Source organism: Salvelinus alpinus, chromosome 36, assembly GCF_045679555.1.
Source record: "Salvelinus alpinus chromosome 36, SLU_Salpinus.1, whole genome shotgun sequence".
In the NCBI taxonomy this organism is placed as follows: Eukaryota; Metazoa; Chordata; class Actinopteri; order Salmoniformes; family Salmonidae; genus Salvelinus; species Salvelinus alpinus.
In genome coordinates this window covers 2104762-2128037 of record NC_092121.1, presented here as the reverse complement: position 1 = coordinate 2128037, position 23276 = coordinate 2104762, and the positions used below count along the sequence as shown (strand labels likewise).

General features: G+C 40.2%; 3 protein-coding genes across 6 annotated transcripts in view; all 3 read left to right on the top strand.

Annotated features, from left to right (window-relative positions):
- Positions 1-2815, top strand: part of LOC139564739 (protein FAM171A2-like) — a 71665-nt gene extending 68850 nt beyond the window's left edge. For both annotated transcript variants that reach the window (XM_071384507.1, XM_071384506.1), the window contains one exon: positions 26-2815. The gene's annotated coding sequence lies outside the window, so the exon portion shown is untranslated. The remainder of the gene's footprint in view (positions 1-25) is intronic.
- A 350-nt stretch (positions 2816-3165) lies between these two features.
- LOC139565257 (putative nuclease HARBI1) lies at positions 3166-12957 on the top strand. Of its 2 annotated transcripts, XM_071385440.1 has the most exons (5): positions 3166-3940; positions 8987-9022; positions 9121-9675; positions 9957-10068; positions 10163-12957. In XM_071385440.1, the coding sequence occupies exons 3-5, from the start codon at positions 9607-9609 to the stop codon at positions 10531-10533; spliced, it is 552 nt and encodes a 183-aa protein (XP_071241541.1). In that variant the 5' UTR covers positions 3166-3940; positions 8987-9022; positions 9121-9606; the 3' UTR covers positions 10534-12957. The 2 variants fall into 2 exon arrangements, with proteins under 2 accessions (XP_071241541.1, XP_071241540.1); XM_071385439.1 differs by having other exon boundaries at positions 8987-9675.
- Positions 12958-13983: 1026 nt separating this feature from the next.
- LOC139565050 (putative nuclease HARBI1) lies at positions 13984-23096 on the top strand. 2 transcript variants are annotated; one of them, XM_071385072.1, is made up of 5 exons: positions 13996-14080; positions 19126-19161; positions 19260-19814; positions 20096-20207; positions 20302-23096. In XM_071385072.1, exons 3-5 carry the CDS (start codon positions 19746-19748, stop codon positions 20670-20672), a joined length of 552 nt encoding a protein of 183 aa, XP_071241173.1. In that variant the 5' UTR covers positions 13996-14080; positions 19126-19161; positions 19260-19745; the 3' UTR covers positions 20673-23096. The 2 variants fall into 2 exon arrangements, with proteins under 2 accessions (XP_071241172.1, XP_071241173.1); XM_071385071.1 differs by having other exon boundaries at positions 13984-14080; positions 19126-19814.
- Positions 23097-23276: the final 180 nt, after the last annotated feature.

The window sequence follows — 23276 nt, the reverse complement described above, 5'->3', positions numbered from 1 at the left end:
TAATGATGAGATTTTGTGTTGACAGGTGAATTCTCTGGTGTGTTGCTGGGAGACAGGAGGTATGGCTGCCAGCCTTTTCTCCTGACACCTTTCACAGACCCCCAGGAAGCACAGCAGGCCTACAACCATGCCCATGCCAGGACCAGGGCCAGAGTTGAAATGACCTTTGGCCTCCTGAAGGCACGCTTTCACTGCCTTCACAAATTAAGGGTCAGCCCTGTTAGGGCATGTGATATTACTGTGGCTTGTGCTGTCCTCCACAATGTGGCCTGCCTGAGGAAGGAGAGGGCCCCCAGAGTGCCACCAGCCATGGACTGGGACAATCCGGCAATCTTCCCTGATGACGACAGTGGTCGGCTGCTGAGGGACCAATATGTGTTGAATTATTTTAGTTAGTATGTGTGCTTTCAATTTTGGTTAAATATGTCCTGCGGTGGCAGAGGAATTTGGGTTTTTTTGGGTTCGTTTTTTGACGAATTTGGCCTCTTATGATGTTTGTGCGGTATACTGTGTGTAATACAAGGCTGCAGGGAGGCTACTGCATCCATTCATTTGTCTGTTCAGTTGATGTGTATGGATTTGTCCTGCATTTATTTTAGTGTGCAGACATGCAGGGTGTGTTATATACAGACCTTTGAATGTGTATGTATCATTTTGTATAATATGCTTGGATTCTGTGCTTTCCATCTTGTAGAGTCACTGTGACTTCAGTTTCGAAAGGAGCTGATGGTTTACCTGCTTTGTTTTGTCCTTATTCAATAAAGGAACATAATGTTACACATTGTGTTTTTATATTCATATGGAATGTGTATTTGTTTATATGACAGAGTACTAGGGCCACACTGAAGAAAAAGGATAAAGTCATAAATTTATGAGGCTGGTTCTTTCTGCAGAAAAGCTACATATTGTTTTTACAGTTTTGATACTTATGACAATGTGATACTTAATATTCTGGCACATCAGCATGTCTTTGTTTATGAAACCATACTGAAGTACAATTTCATGAAATGCCCCACATCTGTCATTTTAACAACTGTCCTCCTTTAAAACAACTGGTTACAATATTATGACTTGTGTTTTTTTCCCCTCTGTGGCCCTAATATTCTATCATTTTATATATAGCCTTATAGTCTATGGGAAACTGTAAATTATCTAATGATAGCAACATCATCTAAAAATCATTTTTTATCCAAAATCATTGAAATTAATGATCACAAACGTTTAAATAATAACAGTGGGTCTAGTTATATGTGATAACAATGTATAGTGAGCAGTGAAATAACTATTGGTTTCCATTTGTGGTGACTGCTGACTGACATTAGGGATGAGATTAAATAGATCCTGGAATTTAGCCTGGTCTGGAGCAGGCTAGCTCCACAGAATAAATCTCCATGGTAATTTATACCATAACATATCCTCCTGCCCCCTATCCATCTTTAGTGCAACCGGATTACGGATCAATTGAGCCAGGATCACCAAGATATCCTGGCTTAATCCCTTATCCTAGTTTTGTGCAACAGGCCCCAGGGGTCATTTGAAGGCAATCAAGCCAAACACTCGCTATCAGGTTCATAAAGTCCAGTTGAACTTCTATCATGTTGCCTTGTGGACTAATATACAGCACGGCATAACGCAAATGAGGTTTAGGACCTTGCCTAAGATGCACAGCAATGGTCCTCTTGATTTCAAACCTGTATTGTCACAATCCATGCTGTAAACCCACATATGTTTTTATTTGATAACAACACTGTCACCGCTCTCTTTCCCCCCTTTCTCCATTCTAATGTATGTGAATGACCCTTGGAAGTCTCTTTTTAAGGCTTGATACTTGCCATGTTTTGATTTACTGGGGTGATACTATTATGTGAAGTGGTTTCCCTGTGGTTTGAGACTCAGGATCACAACAAACACGCATGTTCCTCCTCTCATGAGCAATTGCGCTGTTGTGTTTTTGTTTTGTTTTGTTCATCATAGAATCCTCTTCTCTCACCTTCAAAATGGTTTGATGCTTTAAGTTTGCAGAATTGAGCCACCTGTCTCTGTGAATAAACCAGCTCAGCTCTGATATGGAATCTCCTTAGACTATTTCATAGATTTTATGTTTGTTTATTTTTTTTGTCCAGGGTATGTTTTTGGGATGAAGTTAACGTCCTATGTCATTTAAGGGATGAGGTTGGCACAAAAACGTGAATAGTTCTATTGGCCCTACGAGGCACTACTGAATTGTGTGGTCTATGTGGCGTGTTCAATTCAATGAGCGTTTCTTTTTTAAATTTGTCATCAGAAATTGTTCTGAGGTCAAGGATAATACTGGTGTTTGATGTCTATAAACAAGGCAGTCAGAGCTTTGAAGGTGTGTCAAGTCTCTCCACCTCTGTCAGTGCAGGGCAAGCCACTGATGAAACTCCCCATATTAGCAAGTGCAGCATCTGTGAATTCTGACAAATCACAGCCTGCCACACAATGGTGTCAGTGCTGGAAACACAGGTAGAAGTTAAACGGTGTAAATGGGGTGTGTTCTGAATAAATATGACTTGAGCAAGGTTTTTTTGTTTACTTTTTTACACAGTTCTTTTTATATATGTGAATGCCTGGCTAATCATAATTCCTATAGGCCTACTGTTTGAGTGCTTATACAAGGGCAGTTGTTGTCTCCAAGGCAACAGCCAGAGGGATGATGTGCTGTTATGGTAAACTGATGCCACCTCCTTTCCCTCTCAGATCTATATTTCTGAGGCAAATCTTTGCTAACTTTTATTGCTTGTTATTAATAATGTTAATATACAATCAAATAATTAAAGCATTTAACAAGTAATCTGCATGCTTGGAATTTGTACTGTGTGATTGGCATCAGCAGCTCACTTACAATAGTTGTTCTATTTATTTATTGTCCTAATGTCATTCAGTTGACTCTGAAGAAGAAAAAAGCAATAGGCTATGGTAATGTCACAATTTCTCATGAAATATAATTATACCTCGGGATTTGTAGGCGTTACTCATTTTTATCGGATATGTCTCTGGGTGGCTCTTTAGGCCCTGGACTAAAAAACACTAGTCAGTAAATTACTTGAACGATACATTCTAGATTTATACACAACACAATACATGGTCATGAACAATGTTTTGCCTAGTGAGAGCCACTGCCAATAGTTATCCGCCAGGTGGCATAGGCCTCTCCTACAAGGTAGACTGGGGAGAAGAACAGATTGAGCAAAGCAGTTGATCCAATTTGTAAATCAGGAAGAGATCGCTGATTACCCATGCATATAATACATATGTGAGCCTGTAGTGAGTGGGCTTGTTTATCCCACTTCAAGTCCTAGCGTGTAGGCTTCTTTAAAAAAAAAAAAAAGTGATAGGTTTCTTTTCCCGTTATTGAATAAGATCATGTTTTCTGTTAGGAGCGCGCCTCAGTAAAAATAAAATGGCAAGGAGCTTGATGTGATTGTCGAGAGTGAGTGCGCGTCAAAAACTTGACTGTGCCGTATGCGCGCGCTCGCTACTCACAAGAATGCGTGTCTGCTCGGCTTCTTTCTCTCAACCCTTTAGATGAGAAAGGGATAGGGAGAAGGGGAAGAGGCTGTTGAGGGAAATAAATGAGCTTCAAAACCACAGAAAGCAGCCACGGTCGGAAGGTTTTGGATTGGCAAAAGGGCAGAGCTGAGACTAGAATCAATTAAAACCGAGTCAATCCCGTTACAACGGGCAGCGTTATAATAATACCAAGGTCAATACACTGAACGAGCGAACAAACCCACGTCATTTAACGTCTTAGACTGGGTACTGAATTCGGAGACGGGGAAATCACCACCAGCAGCAGCTGAAGATGGAGGGGGTGATGCAGGGGATGCAAGCGTACGGTGCGGGGAAGGCTGGAGGAGCCTTCGACCCATTGACGTTCTTTCAACAGCCTCAAACGATCCTTCGGCTTGTGTGCTGGGTGAGTGAGTGGTCATGTTTTGTGTTGTTTATTTGAGCATGTCGTTTTAACAATTCAAGAGTGGATGACACGGGTGGTTTGTGTGTGTACAGCAAAATATCTACAAACAGTCGAGCAATGTGTAGGATTTAAAAGCAAACCGATTGATTCGTAGGCAATCTGTTAACCCCATAGGCTAGGCTATATACCCTGCTTACGCACAGAATAATTTGAGTGGAAGGACGTTAATGGGACGCACAGAATAAATATGATTGTTTTCAGACTATCATAATATTTCACTACTGACTATAGCTACCTTGTCTTGAAAACCATATGTGTTCAATAAAAATGTTATGGCTACCACTGAATTAAAGACCCCTATTTTATAGACTACTAAATGTCAGTTAAAGTAGCAATCAGTAGTTGAAACAATAACAAAGCCACACACCCAGCCACTGTTTCGCTAAAAAGATGAGGAATGGGGCTGGAGTAATGTAACCACTCTCAAATTCATAGACCGAGCTATGGATGCAAGGACTGACCATCCATGAAATCACAATTATAGTTTTAACCATTTTTTGAGGCTGTATAGTGTTTGTAAACAAAATACATGTAAACAAACATTGGAGTAAGAAAAGCTTATATTTTGACAGTTGAGTTACGCTCATGGGGCATTTTATAAATTATATTCTTCAAGAACAATAGGTACATATCAATCATTTGTTTGTCCAAAAAATGGATGTAGTAACTGCAGATTGCCCCTTTTTAACATAGGCTGCGTTTACACAGGCCAACGTGGAATCAGGGGTAGACGTAATATATTTAACCAAAATCCGGGACATTGAAATAAGCATGATTTGTTACGTTTGGTATAGTATTTATTAATTTGTGGATGTCCATCTATTTTGTATGATATGTTACGAATTACAATTCGTATGATGTGTTATGAATTACAATTTACGATATTTTACAAATTGCAATTAATACAATGTGTTATGAATTTGCAATATGTATGACATGTTACGAATTACAATAACATTAGCTTGGTAGCTAGGTGGCTAATGTTAAGAATGGGAGTTAGGTTATAGTGTTAAGGTTAGGGGAAGGGTTAGTTAACACGCTAAGTAGTTGCAAAGTAGCAAAAAAAGTGTAGGTCGGATAATTTATATTTACGTCTAAATGCTTGATTTTTGTCATAATAGAGGGCACTGTAAGTTCAGATAGAAGAGAAAGGCCAGTGCCTGTTGTGCACCGTAACATCACCCACCTTTCAATCTGATTGGAGGCAGTCAACATTTTGAAACTATTTAATCATAAACGTAACTGTTTAAAACCTGGAAGTTTTTTTTTTTTATGAGGAATATCTTACCCTCTTCCAACTAGTGATGCACCGATATGACATTTTTGGCCGTTACCGATATCCAATATTTTCCTTGGCAAAAAAACAAACAATACTGATACCCGATATTTAAAAAATGTGCAGCTTTTTAAGCATTCTAGTACAGTCAAATAGTTAACACACACACATGGACGCAGCGGTCTAAGGCACTGCATCTCAGTATAAGAGGCGTTACTACAGTCCCTGGTTCGAATCCAGGCTGTATCACATCCGGCTGTGATTGGGAGTCCCATAGGGTGGCGCACAACTGGCCCAGCTTGCTGTGCTGTTTCGTTGTTCATTTGTTCAGTCGTTTAATTCTCAACCAGGATTTCATCATACATGTCAAGCAGTGAAGTTTCAGCTCTGTCTGTCCATGGCCTCTCTTCCTCAGTGCGCACTGTCACTGTGTCCGTTTCCATCTTGTCCAGCTGTGTATATAACATTTCACGTAAACCCTGTTTCTTGTTTGCATCGAAGTAGCGGTCCTTGTACATAGCATCGAGCATGGTGGCGACACAGTGAAGAGAGAATGCCTGTTAAGCAGGCGTTTCAATGCCATGACACGTCTGCTGCAGGCGCAGTTGATGAGCTTATTTCTCGACTCAGTTGTTTGAATGGAGCTAGCTAGTGTGTTCATGTTTCCGAGTTTCAAACATGTTCTCAAATGCCATTGAAATGGCAGCAGCGGTATGAGAACGACAACATTCATGAGCATGAAATACGACTTTTCTCAGTACGAAATCCTCAATGACACACTGTGCTGTCAGACTCAGCATGCTCATGGGGCTGATATCACTGGTCCAAATGTCAGTCGTGAGCTAATAGCAGTGACGACCAGTTGTCCAAAGCCAACTTCACCCACGACAGAGAACGGTTGATTGTCAATGGCAATGAATTCTATTATCTTGGCGTTAATGGATTTCGCCTTTGAGTTGTCTCGCTGAAATGTTCTGACTCTTTCAAATGACTGCTCGACTTGTTGACTGCTCGATCCACACAGCAGACATTGTGGGCTAGGTTAGGAATGCTGTGTTGCACGTGTAGCTCTACATTTTACGTGGCGTCATTACGTCATGTACCTACGTTATATAGGTATGCACGTCAGCTTTGACATCGGTTTTGCTCATCGGCGTTAAACTAGACATCGGGCCGATGTAGATGTTGGCATTTTTAGCTAACATCGGCCAATTCCGATATCTTCACCGATATATCGTGCATCCCTACTTTCAACCATAGGAATGTTAAGGGGAATATTTTATAAACACTTACTCATATCCCATTGATACCAGTATTTATTTCATGTTCTCAACTTCCTGTTGTCCAGCAGCCAAAGACACAATCCTACAGTACTCATATTAACAACCCATATGGTGCGCTTTGTAGAACAGTGTTTTCCCACTAATTGCATTTTGGAACATTCACGCTTATAGCCTACTGCCATGTGCACATTGCTGCACTTATATTTTTTTATTTAATGTTGTTATTTTTTATTTAACCTTTATTTAACTAGGCAAGTCATTTAAGAACACATTATAATGTGAAGAAATAGTCTAATAGTTTATCAACATTTTAAGCTAAACGATCTGATCTGTTGCATCAGCCTCATTGCTTTTAAAAAAAATTTTTTTTTTTTTTGGTTGTATTAATTTGGGCTCTATCATCCCACACCTGTCCCAGAGTCATCTGTGCTTGAAATATTACAAGAACAAGATGGACACGCACTGTTGTATCCCCGATATCTCTGTCTTCACTAGTAGCCTACTTCGGAGCGGTGATGCCTGTGAGAAGGTCCCTGATCACGTGACCGGCATTGGTTAATAATAAGAATATAAATTTCTGAGAGAGCCATATGAGTGAGAGTGGCAGCCAGGAGAAAGGAATTATTATTAATATGTTCAGTCACACAAGGGGGGATTGACGGGCCATCAATACCACCAGGAAATTTGAGTACTGGTAAGCATAACAAACGTAACATATCATACTAATTTGAGCGGGACATATTTTTGTTTACCATGTTACGTCTAGTCTGAGACCAGCCTGCACAGGCAGGTCAATTCAGATTTTTTTTTTTAAATCACTAATAGGTCTTTTGACCAATCTGATCTGATTGGTCAAAAGACCATTACTTGTGTAAATGCAGACAGGCTATTTTGGAACCATCTCAGAACTCAATAGTCAAGCATGGAAGGATTTTCAGTCCGCCACAAATCAATGTGATAACCAGAGCTTGATTTCCTCTCGTTAAAGGGATATTTGGGGATTTTAGCAATGCTAGTAGATACCCATAGACTTCCAGTCATTGCGCTAACTCGAGTTAGCATTGGCTCGCAAAACTACCTGTACCTCTTTCATACTGGACACAGAGACATAAAAATGGTATCCACAAGTTCATCTGACTAGATCAAGGGCCTCATTGCCAAAATCCCGAAGTATCCCTTTAACGTTATTGTTATTATTGAACTCTTTGAGCACAATTAGTAGTGACAAGACCTTTTGTAGGCTAGTATTTACACAGACAATGATCAGCAAGCTTAGGATTTAAAGTGTTAGTAAGGACAAGGCTTTTGTAGGCTGTATATTACAACCTCAGATACAGTGGCGGCACGAGCCTGGCGCCTCGTCAGGTTCAATTACTGGAGCCAAAGATTCCTGTCTGCTGTAGGCTACACGTGCAGGTTCTCAGGCCATTATTGTTGCCAACAGATGTAATTGGACATGAAGGCTATTATTTTGTATCTAAAATAAACAGAGAGACAAAAATAATTGATTTTCTCTTGTACTGGTGTTTAATTTAGATCTGAGAAATGACCTGCATCATGCATGATGTTTCCAAATAGTCCTAATCAATAACTGTAGTAATCAATAGCCAAGCCTGAGACACAGGATCTCTCAAGAGTGCGTGTACGTGTGAGTGCGGGTGATGGGGGGAAAAATACCATAAAGAATAATGTATCAAAATAAACTACAAAATGCTTTTAGTTTGAAATGTATTTCATTAAAATACATGTATTTGGTATGTTTTTAAATATAGAAATACATTTGCAAGTAGCCAGCCCAAACAGCAACAACATTCTCAGTGGTGGTTATAGATACATTTACTTGCTATGACTATGATATGTTGTTAATCTAGATTAGTTGAATGCAGTGACTAAGTCACTCTGGATAAGAGTGCCTGCTAAATTACCTAATGTAGTTGTGAAAATGAACCTACCTAAATTAACTGCAGAGCACACTGGGTATTATTATTATTAGCCTTTTTTGGGGGGGGGGGGCTCATTAGAATAATACTCAGCATGCTTTGCAATTGTTCATTTTTACATGTACATTTTATATTTAGTTCATTTAGCATACACTCGTATCACACCATAGTTGTATCAGACTTCTGATACCAATGCAGGGTGAAAGGGGTCCACAAAATGTTGAACCGCTATAAAAAAAAAAAATGAAAAATGGTATAGAAAAGTATTTTGTATTTTGAAAATACAAATGACAACTCTCGAAACTATCTTGTTACAAAATACATTGGAGTGTAGTGTGATCCAGTGCAATACAAATGACAAAATACTCAGAAGTCATTTAAAACATATTCCAAATACATGTAACAAATCCTTCCCACGTCTGTCTGTCTGTCTGTCTGTCAAGCATTACACAAATGTATTAATCATTATTTATCTTTCCTCCCCCAGCTCCAAGAAGATGACACAGCTCAAAATAAAAATTAGGTATATTCTCGTAAAGTCAAGTGAGCCATGACATATGAGCTCTTATTGTGAGCACACAGGACGGTGGCATCTTTCTAAGTTTTTTTTTATTTTCCCAGCAATCAGTACAACCAAGTCATCGTTATAAGGCATCGCCCTCTTTTGCCCACCCCCCCAGCACCAGGTGTGGCCACTAGCCTATATGAAGGCCCAAAATTGTGTGTTCCTTTCTGCTCTGACAATGGCATGCCCATTCGTGCGAGATGTGGTGGATGAAGAAGCACTTGTGCTGAGGAGAGCCTTCAGGCGAGAAAGCGTCTTCAGGGACCGGTTGGACCCACTGGCCTTCCCTGATGACCATCTATATGAAAGATACAGGTTTTCTGCAGATGGCATCAGGTATCTATGCAGACTACTGGGTCCCAGGATTAAGCACCGCACTGCACGGAGCCATGCACTGAGTGTGGAGCAAATGGTTTGTGTGGCCTTGCGCTTTTTTGCTAGTGGAGCCTTCCTGTACTCAGTGGGGGATGCAGAACAGCTGAACAAGGCCACAATTTGCCGCACAATAAGGAGTGTGTGTCTGGCTATCAAAGCATTAGCAGATGTCTTCATCTCCTTCCCTGGCCACAGAAGACTCTGTGACATCAAAGAGGAGTTCTATAGGATTGCAGGTAAGAGGATCTACAAATTACAGGACAACTGTTAACACATAGTAGGATACTCATTACTTTGTGTGACAGGTTTCCCCAATGTCATTGGTGCAGTGGACTGCACACACATAAGGATAAAAGCCCCCTCAGGTGCCCATGAGGCCGATTTTGTGAATAGGAAATCCTTTCACAGCATTAATGTTCAGGTGAACATAACTTTTTGATATTGTCCATTGACGAACACTCTGCATTGCCAGTGATGTGCATTGATTGGTGTAATATTCCTCATCTTATGATTTCAGATGGTCTGCAATGCTGACTGTGTGATCAGCAATGTTGTGGCAAAATGGCCTGGCTCAGTCCATGACTCCAGAATCTTTCGGGCCTCTGAAATCTATCAGTGCCTATCACAAGGTAAGCCACACAACCCCTATTTATAACCATCATGGCTGTGTCAAGAATATCAGTGTGTTTATGAGGTAGTAATGATGAGATTTTGTGTTGACAGGTGAATTCTCTGGTGTGTTGCTGGGAGACAGGAGGTATGGCTGCCAGCCTTTTCTCCTGACACCTTTCACAGACCCCCAGGAAGCACAGCAGGCCTACAACCATGCCCATGCCAGGACCAGGGCCAGAGTTGAAATGACCTTTGGCCTCCTGAAGGCACGCTTTCACTGCCTTCACAAATTAAGGGTCAGCCCTGTTAGGGCATGTGATATTACTGTGGCTTGTGCTGTCCTCCACAATGTGGCCTGCCTGAGGAAGGAGAGGGCCCCCAGAGTGCCACCAGCCATGGACTGGGACAATCCGGCAATCTTCCCTGATGACGACAGTGGTCGGCTGCTGAGGGACCAATATGTGTTGAATTATTTTAGTTAGTATGTGTGCTTTCAATTTTGGTTAAATATGTCCTGCGGTGGCAGAGGAATTTGGGTTTTTTTGGGTTCGTTTTTTGACGAATTTGGCCTCTTATGATGTTTGTGCGGTATACTGTGTGTAATACAAGGCTGCAGGGAGGCTACTGCATCCATTCATTTGTCTGTTCAGTTGATGTGTATGGATTTGTCCTGCATTTATTTTAGTGTGCAGACATGCAGGGTGTGTTATATACAGACCTTTGAATGTGTATGTATCATTTTGTATAATATGCTTGGATTCTGTGCTTTCCATCTTGTAGAGTCACTGTGACTTCAGTTTCGAAAGGAGCTGATGGTTTACCTGCTTTGTTTTGTCCTTATTCAATAAAGGAACATAATGTTACACATTGTGTTTTTATATTCATATGGAATGTGTATTTGTTTATATGACAGAGTACTAGGGCCACACTGAAGAAAAAGGATAAAGTCATAAATTTATGAGGCTGGTTCTTTCTGCAGAAAAGCTACATATTGTTTTTACAGTTTTGATACTTATGACAATGTGATACTTAATATTCTGGCACATCAGCATGTCTTTGTTTATGAAACCATACTGAAGTACAATTTCACGAAATGCCCCACATCTGTCATTTTAACAACTGTCCTCCTTTAAAACAACTGGTTACAATATTATGACTTGTGTTTTTTTCCCCTCTGTGGCCCTAATATTCTATCATTTTATATATAGCCTTATAGTCTATGGGAAACTGTAAATTATCTAATGATAGCAACATCATCTAAAAATCATTTTTTATCCAAAATCATTGAAATTAATGATCACAAACGTTTAAATAATAACAGTGGGTCTAGTTATATGTGATAACAATGTATAGTGAGCAGTGAAATAACTATTGGTTTCCATTTGTGGTGACTGCTGACTGACATTAGGGATGAGATTAAATAGATCCTGGAATTTAGCCTGGTCTGGAGCAGGCTAGCTCCACAGAATAAATCTCCATGGTAATTTATACCATAACATATCCTCCTGCCCCCTATCCATCTTTAGTGCAACCGGATTACGGATCAATTGAGCCAGGATCACCAAGATATCCTGGCTTAATCCCTTATCCTAGTTTTGTGCAACAGGCCCCAGGGGTCATTTGAAGGCAATCAAGCCAAACACTCGCTATCAGGTTCATAAAGTCCAGTTGAACTTCTATCATGTTGCCTTGTGGACTAATATACAGCACGGCATAACGCAAATGAGGTTTAGGACCTTGCCTAAGATGCACAGCAATGGTCCTCTTGATTTCAAACCTGTATTGTCACAATCCATGCTGTAAACCCACATATGTTTTTATTTGATAACAACACTGTCACCGCTCTCTTTCCCCCCTTTCTCCATTCTAATGTATGTGAATGACCCTTGGAAGTCTCTTTTTAAGGCTTGATACTTGCCATGTTTTGATTTACTGGGGTGATACTATTATGTGAAGTGGTTTCCCTGTGGTTTGAGACTCAGGATCACAACAAACACGCATGTTCCTCCTCTGATGAGCATTTGTGCTGTTGTGTTTTTGTTTTGTTTTGTTCATCATAGAATCCTCTTCTCTCACCTTCAAAATGGTTTGATGCTTTAAGTTTGCAGAATTGAGCCACCTGTCTCTGTGAATAAACCAGCTCAGCTCTGATATGGAATCTCCTTAGACTATTTCATAGATTTTATGTTTGTTTATTTTTTTTGTCCAGGGTATGTTTTTGGGATGAAGTTAACGTCCTATGTCATTTAAGGGATGAGGTTGGCACAAAAACGTGAATAGTTCTATTGGCCCTACGAGGCACTACTGAATTGTGTGGTCTATGTGGCGTGTTCAATTCAATGAGCGTTTCTTTTTTAAATTTGTCATCAGAAATTGTTCTGAGGTCAAGGATAATACTGGTGTTTGATGTCTATAAACAAGGCAGTCAGAGCTTTGAAGGTGTGTCAAGTCTCTCCACCTCTGTCAGTGCAGGGCAAGCCACTGATGAAACTCCCCATATTAGCAAGTGCAGCATCTGTGAATTCTGACAAATCACAGCCTGCCACACAATGGTGTCAGTGCTGGAAACACAGGTAGAAGTTAAACGGTGTAAATGGGGTGTGTTGTGTTCTGAATAAATATGACTTGAGCAAGGTTTTTTTGTTTACTTTTTTACACAGTTCTTTTTATATATGTGAATGCCTGGCTAATCATAATTCCTATAGGCCTACTGTTTGAGTGCTTATACAAGGGCAGTTGTTGTCTCCAAGGCAACAGCCAGAGGGATGATGTGCTGTTATGGTAAACTGATGCCACCTCCTTTCCCTCTCAGATCTATATTTCTGAGGCAAATCTTTGCTAACTTTTATTGCTTGTTATTAATAATGTTAATATACAATCAAATAATTAAAGCATTTAACAAGTAATCTGCATGCTTGGAATTTGTACTGTGTGATTGGCATCAGCAGCTCACTTACAATAGTTGTTCTATTTATTTATTGTCCTAATGTCATTCAGTTGACTCTGAAGAAGAAAAAGCAATAGGCTATGGTAATGTCACAATTTCTCATGAAATATAATTATACCTCGGGATTTGTAGGCGTTACTCATTTTTATCGGATATGTCTCTGGGTGGCTCTTTAGGCCCTGGACTAAAAAACACTAGTCAGTAAATTACTTGAACGATACATTCTAGATTTATACACAACACAATACATGGTCATGAACAATGTTTTGCCTAGTGAGAGCCACTGCCAATAGTTATCCGCCAGGTGGCATAGGCCTCTCCTACAAGGTAGACTGGGGAGAAGAACAGATTGAGCAAAGCAGTTGATCCAATTTGTAAATCAGGAAGAGATCGCTGATTACCCATGCATATAATACATATGTGAGCCTGTAGTGAGTGGGCTTGTTTATCCCACTTCAAGTCCTAGCGTGTAGGCTTCTTTAAAAAAAAAAAAAGTGATAGGTTTCTTTTCCCGTTATTGAATAAGATCATGTTTTCTGTTAGGAGCGCGCCTCAGTAAAAATAAAATGGCAAGGAGCTTGATGTGATTGTCGAGAGTGAGTGCGCGTCAAAAACTTGACTGTGCCGTATGCGCGCGCTCGCTACTCACAAGAATGCGTGTCTGCTCGGCTTCTTTCTCTCAACCCTTTAGATGAGAAAGGGATAGGGAGAAGGGGAAGAGGCTGTTGAGGGAAATAAATGAGCTTCAAAACCACAGAAAGCAGCCACGGTCGGAAGGTTTTGGATTGGCAAAAGGGCAGAGCTGAGACTAGAATCAATTAAAACCGAGTCAATCCCGTTACAACGGGCAGCGTTATAATAATACCAAGGTCAATACACTGAACGAGCGAACAAACCCACGTCATTTAACGTCTTAGACTGGGTACTGAATTCGGAGACGGGGAAATCACCACCAGCAGCAGCTGAAGATGGAGGGGGTGATGCAGGGGATGCAAGCGTACGGTGCGGGGAAGGCTGGAGGAGCCTTCGACCCATTGACTTTCTTTCAACAGCCTCAAACGATCCTTCGGCTTGTGTGCTGGGTGAGTGAGTGGTCATGTTTTGTGTTGTTTATTTGAGCATGTCGTTTTAACAATTCAAGAGTGGATGACACGGGTGGTTTGTGTGTGTACAGCAAAATATCTACAAACAGTCGAGCAATGTGTAGGATTTAAAAGCAAACCGATTGATTCGTAGGCAATCTGTTAACCCCATAGGCTAGGCTATATACCCTGCTTACGCACAGAATAATTTGAGTGGAAGGACGTTAATGGGACGCACAGAATAAATATGATTGTTTTCAGACTATCATAATATTTCACTACTGACTATAGCTACCTTGTCTTGAAAACCATATGTGTTCAATAAAAATGTTATGGCTACCACTGAATTAAAGACCCCTATTTTATAGACTACTAAATGTCAGTTAAAGTAGCAATCAGTAGTTGAAACAATAACAAAGCCACACACCCAGCCACTGTTTCGCTAAAAAGATGAGGAATGGGGCTGGAGTAATGTAACCACTCTCAAATTCATAGACCGAGCTATGGATGCAAGGACTGACCATCCATGAAATCACAATTATAGTTTTAACCATTTTTTGAGGCTGTATAGTGTTTGTAAACAAAATACATGTAAACAAACATTGGAGTAAGAAAAGCTTATATTTTGACAGTTGAGTTACGCTCATGGGGCATTTTATAAATTATATTCTTCAAGAACAATAGGTACATATCAATCATTTGTTTGTCCAAAAAATGGATGTAGTAACTGCAGATTGCCCCTTTTTAACATAGGCTGCGTTTACACAGGCCAACGTGGAATCAGGGGTAGACGTAATATATTTAACCAAAATCCGGGACATTGAAATAAGCATGATTTGTTACGTTTGGTATAGTATTTATTAATTTGTGGATGTCCATCTATTTTGTATGATATGTTACGAATTACAATTCGTATGATGTGTTATGAATTACAATTTACGATATTTTACAAATTGCAATTAATACAATGTGTTATGAATTTGCAATATGTATGACATGTTACGAATTACAATAACATTAGCTTGGTAGCTAGGTGGCTAATGTTAAGAATGGGAGTTAGGTTATAGTGTTAAGGTTAGGGGAAGGGTTAGTTAACACGCTAAGTAGTTGCAAAGTAGCAAAAAAAGTGTAGGTCGGATAATTTATATTTACGTCTAAATGCTTGATTTTTGTCATAATAGAGGGCACTGTAAGTTCAGATAGAAGAGAAAGGCCAGTGCCTGTTGTGCACCGTAACATCACCCACCTTTCAATCTGATTGGAGGCAGTCAACATTTTGAAACTATTTAATCATAAACGTAACTGTTTAAAACCTGGAAGTTTTTTTTTTTTATGAGGAATATCTTACCCTCTTCCAACTAGTGATGCACCGATATGACATTTTTGGCCGTTACCGATATCCAATATTTTCCTTGGCAAAAAAACAAACAATACTGATACCCGATATTTAAAAAATGTGCAGCTTTTTAAGCATTCTAGTACAGTCAAATAGTTAACACACACACATGGACGCAGCGGTCTAAGGCACTGCATCTCAGTATAAGAGGCGTTACTACAGTCCCTGGTTCGAATCCAGGCTGTATCACATCCGGCTGTGATTGGGAGTCCCATAGGGTGGCGCACAACTGGCCCAGCTTGCTGTGCTGTTTCGTTGTTCATTTGTTCAGTCGTTTAATTCTCAACCAGGATTTCATCATACATGTCAAGCAGTGAAGTTTCAGCTCTGTCTGTCCATGGCCTCTCTTCCTCAGTGCGCACTGTCACTGTGTCCGTTTCCATCTTGTCCAGCTGTGTATATAACATTTCACGTAAACCCTGTTTCTTGTTTGCATCGAAGTAGCGGTCCTTGTACATAGCATCGAGCATGGTGGCGACACAGTGAAGAGAGAATGCCTGTTAAGCAGGCGTTTCAATGCCATGACACGTCTGCTGCAGGCGCAGTTGATGAGCTTATTTCTCGACTCAGTTGTTTGAATGGAGCTAGCTAGTGTGTTCATGTTTCCGAGTTTCAAACATGTTCTCAAATGCCATTGAAATGGCAGCAGCGGTATGAGAACGACAACATTCATGAGCATGAAATACGACTTTTCTCAGTACGAAATCCTCAATGACACACTGTGCTGTCAGACTCAGCATGCTCATGGGGCTGATATCACTGGTCCAAATGTCAGTCGTGAGCTAATAGCAGTGACGACCAGTTGTCCAAAGCCAACTTCACCCACGACAGAGAACGGTTGATTGTCAATGGCAATGAATTCTATTATCTTGGCGTTAATGGATTTCGCCTTTGAGTTGTCTCGCTGAAATGTTCTGACTCTTTCAAATGACTGCTCGACTTGTTGACTGCTCGATCCACACAGCAGACATTGTGGGCTAGGTTAGGAATGCTGTGTTGCACGTGTAGCTCTACATTTTACGTGGCGTCATTACGTCATGTACCTACGTTATATAGGTATGCACGTCAGCTTTGACATCGGTTTTGCTCATCGGCGTTAAACTAGACATCGGGCCGATGTAGATGTTGGCATTTTTAGCTAACATCGGCCAATTCCGATATCTTCACCGATATATCGTGCATCCCTACTTTCAACCATAGGAATGTTAAGGGGAATATTTTATAAACACTTACTCATATCCCATTGATACCAGTATTTATTTCATGTTCTCAACTTCCTGTTGTCCAGCAGCCAAAGACACAATCCTACAGTACTCATATTAACAACCCATATGGTGCGCTTTGTAGAACAGTGTTTTCCCACTAATTGCATTTTGGAACATTCACGCTTATAGCCTACTGCCATGTGCACATTGCTGCACTTATATTTTTTTATTTAATGTTGTTATTTTTTATTTAACCTTTATTTAACTAGGCAAGTCATTTAAGAACACATTATAATGTGAAGAAATAGTCTAATAGTTTATCAACATTTTAAGCTAAACGATCTGATCTGTTGCATCAGCCTCATTGCTTTTAAAATGTTTTTTTTTTTTTTTTGGTTGTATTAATTTGGGCTCTATCATCCCACACCTGTCCCAGAGTCATCTGTGCTTGAAATATTACAAGAACAAGATGGACACGCACTGTTGTATCCCCGATATCTCTGTCTTCACTAGTAGCCTACTTCGGAGCGGTGATGCCTGTGAGAAGGTCCCTGATCACGTGACCGGCATTGGTTAATAATAAGAATATAAATTTCTGAGAGAGCCATATGAGTGAGAGTGGCAGCCAGGAGAAAGGAATTATTATTAATATGTTCAGTCACACAAGGGGGGATTGACGGGCCATCAATACCACCAGGAAATTTGAGTACTGGTAAGCATAACAAACGTAACATATCATACTAATTTGAGCGGGACATATTTTTGTTTACCATGTTACGTCTAGTCTGAGACCAGCCTGCACAGGCAGGTCAATTCAGATTTTTTTTTTTTTATCACTAATAGGTCTTTTGACCAATCTGATCTGATTGGTCAAAAGACCATTACTTGTGTAAATGCAGACAGGCTATTTTGGAACCATCTCAGAACTCAATAGTCAAGCATGGAAGGATTTTCAGTCCGCCACAAATCAATGTGATAACCAGAGCTTGATTTCCTCTCGTTAAAGGGATATTTGGGGATTTTAGCAATGCTAGTAGATACCCATAGACTTCCAGTCATTGCGCTAACTCGAGTTAGCATTGGCTCGCAAAACTACCTGTACCTCTTTCATACTGGACACAGAGACATAAAAATGGTATCCACAAGTTCATCTGACTAGATCAAGGGCCTCATTGCCAAAATCCCGAAGTATCCCTTTAACGTTATTGTTATTATTGAACTCTTTGAGCACAATTAGTAGTGACAAGGCCTTTTGTAGGCTAGTATTTACACAGACAATGATCAGCAAGCTTAGGATTTAAAGTGTTAGTAAGGACAAGGCTTTTGTAGGCTGTATATTACAACCTCAGATACAGTGGCGGCACGAGCCTGGCGCCTCGTCAGGTTCAATTACTGGAGCCAAAGATTCCTGTCTGCTGTAGGCTACACGTGCAGGTTCTCAGGCCATTATTGTTGCCAACAGATGTAATTGGACATGAAGGCTATTATTTTGTATCTAAAATAAACAGAGAGACAAAAATAATTGATTTTCTCTTGTACTGGTGTTTAATTTAGATCTGAGAAATGACCTGCATCATGCATGATGTTTCCAAATAGTCCTAATCAATAACTGTAGTAATCAATAGCCAAGCCTGAGACACAGGATCTCTCAAGAGTGCGTGTACGTGTGAGTGCGGGTGATGGGGGGAAAAATACCATAAAGAATAATGTATCAAAATAAACTACAAAATGCTTTTAGTTTGAAATGTATTTCATTAAAATACATGTATTTGGTATGTTTTTAAATATAGAAATACATTTGCAAGTAGCCAGCCCAAACAGCAACAACATTCTCAGTGGTGGTTATAGATACATTTACTTGCTATGACTATGATATGTTGTTAATCTAGATTAGTTGAATGCAGTGACTAAGTCACTCTGGATAAGAGTGCCTGCTAAATTACCTAATGTAGTTGTGAAAATGAACCTACCTAAATTAACTGCAGAGCACACTGGGTATTATTATTATTAGCCTTTTTGGGGGGGGGGGGGCTCATTAGAATAATACTCAGCATGCTTTGCAATTGTTCATTTTTACATGTACATTTTATATTTAGTTCATTTAGCATACACTCGTATCACACCATAGTTGTATCAGACTTCTGATACCAATGCAGGGTGAAAGGGGTCCACAAAATGTTGAACCGCTATAAAAAAAAAAATGAAAAATGGTATAGAAAAGTATTTTGTATTTTGAAAATACAAATGACAACTCTCGAAACTATCTTGTTACAAAATACATTGGAGTGTAGTGTGATCCAGTGCAATACAAATGACAAAATACTCAGAAGTCATTTAAAACATATTCCAAATACATGTAACAAATCCTTCCCACGTCTGTCTGTCTGTCTGTCTGTCAAGCATTACACAAATGTATTAATCATTATTTTTCTTTCCTCCCCCAGCTCCAAGAAGATGACACAGCTCAAAATAAAAATTAGGTATATTCTCGTAAAGTCAAGTGAGCCATGACATATGAGCTCTTATTGTGAGCACACAGGACGGTGGCATCTTTCTAAGTTTTTTTTTATTTTCCCAGCAATCAGTACAACCAAGTCATCGTTATAAGGCATCGCCCTCTTTTGCCCACCCCCCCAGCACCAGGTGTGGCCACTAGCCTATATGAAGGCCCAAAATTGTGTGTTCCTTTCTGCTCTGACAATGGCATGCCCATTCGTGCGAGATGTGGTGGATGAAGAAGCACTTGTGCTGAGGAGAGCCTTCAGGCGAGAAAGGGTCTTCAGGGACCGGTTGGACCCACTGGCCTTCCCTGATGACCATCTATATGAAAGATACAGGTTTTCTGCAGATGGCATCAGGTATCTATGCAGACTACTGGGTCCCAGGATTAAGCACCGCACTGCACGGAGCCATGCACTGAGTGTGGAGCAAATGGTTTGTGTGGCCTTGCGCTTTTTTGCTAGTGGAGCCTTCCTGTACTCAGTGGGGGATGCAGAACAGCTGAACAAGGCCACAATTTGCCGCACAATAAGGAGTGTGTGTCTGGCTATCAAAGCATTAGCAGATGTCTTCATCTCCTTCCCTGGCCACAGAAGACTCTGTGACATCAAAGAGGAGTTCTATAGGATTGCAGGTAAGAGGATCTACAAATTACAGGACAACTGTTAACACATAGTAGGATACTCATTACTTTGTGTGACAGGTTTCCCCAATGTCATTGGTGCAGTGGACTGCACACACATAAGGATAAAAGCCCCCTCAGGTGCCCATGAGGCCGATTTTGTGAATAGGAAATCCTTTCACAGCATTAATGTTCAGGTGAACATAACTTTTTGATATTGTCCATTGACGAACACTCTGCATTGCCAGTGATGTGCATTGATTGGTGTAATATTCCTCATCTTATGATTTCAGATGGTCTGCAATGCTGACTGTGTGATCAGCAATGTTGTGGCAAAATGGCCTGGCTCAGTCCATGACTCCAGAATCTTTCGGGCCTCTGAAATCTATCAGTGCCTATCACAAGGTAAGCCACACAACCCCTATTTATAACCATCATGGCTGTGTCAAGAATATCAGTGTGTTTATGAGGTAGTAATGATGAGATTTTGTGTTGACAGGTGAATTCTCTGGTGTGTTGCTGGGAGACAGGAGGTATGGCTGCCAGCCTTTTCTCCTGACACCTTTCACAGACCCCCAGGAAGCACAGCAGGCCTACAACCATGCCCATGCCAGGACCAGGGCCAGAGTTGAAATGACCTTTGGCCTCCTGAAGGCACGCTTTCACTGCCTTCACAAATTAAGGGTCAGCCCTGTTAGGGCATGTGATATTACTGTGGCTTGTGCTGTCCTCCACAATGTGGCCTGCCTGAGGAAGGAGAGGGCCCCCAGAGTGCCACCAGCCATGGACTGGGACAATCCGGCAATCTTCCCTGATGACGACAGTGGTCGGCTGCTGAGGGACCAATATGTGTTGAATTATTTTAGTTAGTATGTGTGCTTTCAATTTTGGTTAAATATGTCCTGCGGTGGCAGAGGAATTTGGGTTTTTTTGGGTTCGTTTTTTGACGAATTTGGCCTCTTATGATGTTTGTGCGGTATACTGTGTGTAATACAAGGCTGCAGGGAGGCTACTGCATCCATTCATTTGTCTGTTCAGTTGATGTGTATGGATTTGTCCTGCATTTATTTTAGTGTGCAGACATGCAGGGTGTGTTATATACAGACCTTTGAATGTGTATGTATCATTTTGTATAATATGCTTGGATTCTGTGCTTTCCATCTTGTAGAGTCACTGTGACTTCAGTTTCGAAAGGAGCTGATGGTTTACCTGCTTTGTTTTGTCCTTATTCAATAAAGGAACATAATGTTACACATTGTGTTTTTATATTCATATGGAATGTGTATTTGTTTATATGACAGAGTACTAGGGCCACACTGAAGAAAAAGGATAAAGTCATAAATTTATGAGGCTGGTTCTTTCTGCAGAAAAGCTACATATTGTTTTTACAGTTTTGATACTTATGACAATGTGATACTTAATATTCTGGCACATCAGCATGTCTTTGTTTATGAAACCATACTGAAGTACAATTTCACGAAATGCCCCACATCTGTCATTTTAACAACTGTCCTCCTTTAAAACAACTGGTTACAATATTATGACTTGTGTTTTTTTCCCCTCTGTGGCCCTAATATTCTATCATTTTATATATAGCCTTATAGTCTATGGGAAACTGTAAATTATCTAATGATAGCAACATCATCTAAAAATCATTTTTTATCCAAAATCATTGAAATTAATGATCACAAACGTTTAAATAATAACAGTGGGTCTAGTTATATGTGATAACAATGTATAGTGAGCAGTGAAATAACTATTGGTTTCCATTTGTGGTGACTGCTGACTGACATTAGGGATGAGATTAAATAGATCCTGGAATTTAGCCTGGTCTGGAGCAGGCTAGCTCCACAGAATAAATCTCCATGGTAATTTATACCATAACATATCCTCCTGCCCCCTATCCATCTTTAGTGCAACCGGATTACGGATCAATTGAGCCAGGATCACCAAGATATCCTGGCTTAATCCCTTATCCTAGTTTTGTGCAACAGGCCCCAGGGGTCATTTGAAGGCAATCAAGCCAAACACTCGCTATCAGGTTCATAAAGTCCAGTTGAACTTCTATCATGTTGCCTTGTGGACTAATATACAGCACGGCATAACGCAAATGAGGTTTAGGACCTTGCCTAAGATGCACAGCAATGGTCCTCTTGATTTCAAACCTGTATTGTCACAATCCATGCTGTAAACCCACATATGTTTTTATTTGATAACAACACTGTCACCGCTCTCTTTCCCCCCTTTCTCCATTCTAATGTATGTGAATGACCCTTGGAAGTCTCTTTTTAAGGCTTGATACTTGCCATGTTTTGATTTACTGGGGTGATACTATTATGTGAAGTGGTTTCCCTGTGGTTTGAGACTCAGGATCACAACAAACACGCATGTTCCTCCTCTCATGAGCAATTGCGCTGTTGTGTTTTTGTTTTGTTTTGTTCATCATAGAATCCTCTTCTCTCACCTTCAAAATGGTTTGATGCTTTAAGTTTGCAGAATTGAGCCACCTGTCTCTGTGAATAAACCAGCTCAGCTCTGATATGGAATCTCCTTAGACTATTTCATAGATTTTATGTTTGTTTATTTTTTTTGTCCAGGGTATGTTTTTGGGATGAAGTTAACGTCCTATGTCATTTAAGGGATGAGGTTGGCACAAAAACGTGAATAGTTCTATTGGCCCTACGAGGCACTACTGAATTGTGTGGTCTATGTGGCGTGTTCAATTCAATGAGCGTTTCTTTTTTAAATTTGTCATCAGAAATTGTTCTGAGGTCAAGGATAATACTGGTGTTTGATGTCTATAAACAAGGCAGTCAGAGCTTTGAAGGTGTGTCAAGTCTCTCCACCTCTGTCAGTGCAGGGCAAGCCACTGATGAAACTCCCCATATTAGCAAGTGCAGCATCTGTGAATTCTGACAAATCACAGCCTGCCACACAATGGTGTCAGTGCTGGAAACACAGGTAGAAGTTAAACGGTGTAAATGGGGTGTGTTGTGTTCTGAATAAATATGACTTGAGCAAGGTTTTTTTGTTTACTTTTTTACACAGTTCTTTTTATATATGTGAATGCCTGGCTAATCATAATTCCTATAGGCCTACTGTTTGAGTGCTTATACAAGGGCAGTTGTTGTCTCCAAGGCAACAGCCAGAGGGATGATGTGCTGTTATGGTAAACTGATGCCACCTCCTTTCCCTCTCAGATCTATATTTCTGAGGCAAATCTTTGCTAACTTTTATTGCTTGTTATTAATAATGTTAATATACAATCAAATAATTAAAGCATTTAACAAGTAATCTGCATGCTTGGAATTTGTACTGTGTGATTGGCATCAGCAGCTCACTTACAATAGTTGTTCTATTTATTTATTGTCCTAATGTCATTCAGTTGACTCTGAAGAAGAAAAAGCAATAGGCTATGGTAATGTCACAATTTCTCATGAAATATAATTATACCTCGGGATTTGTAGGCGTTAC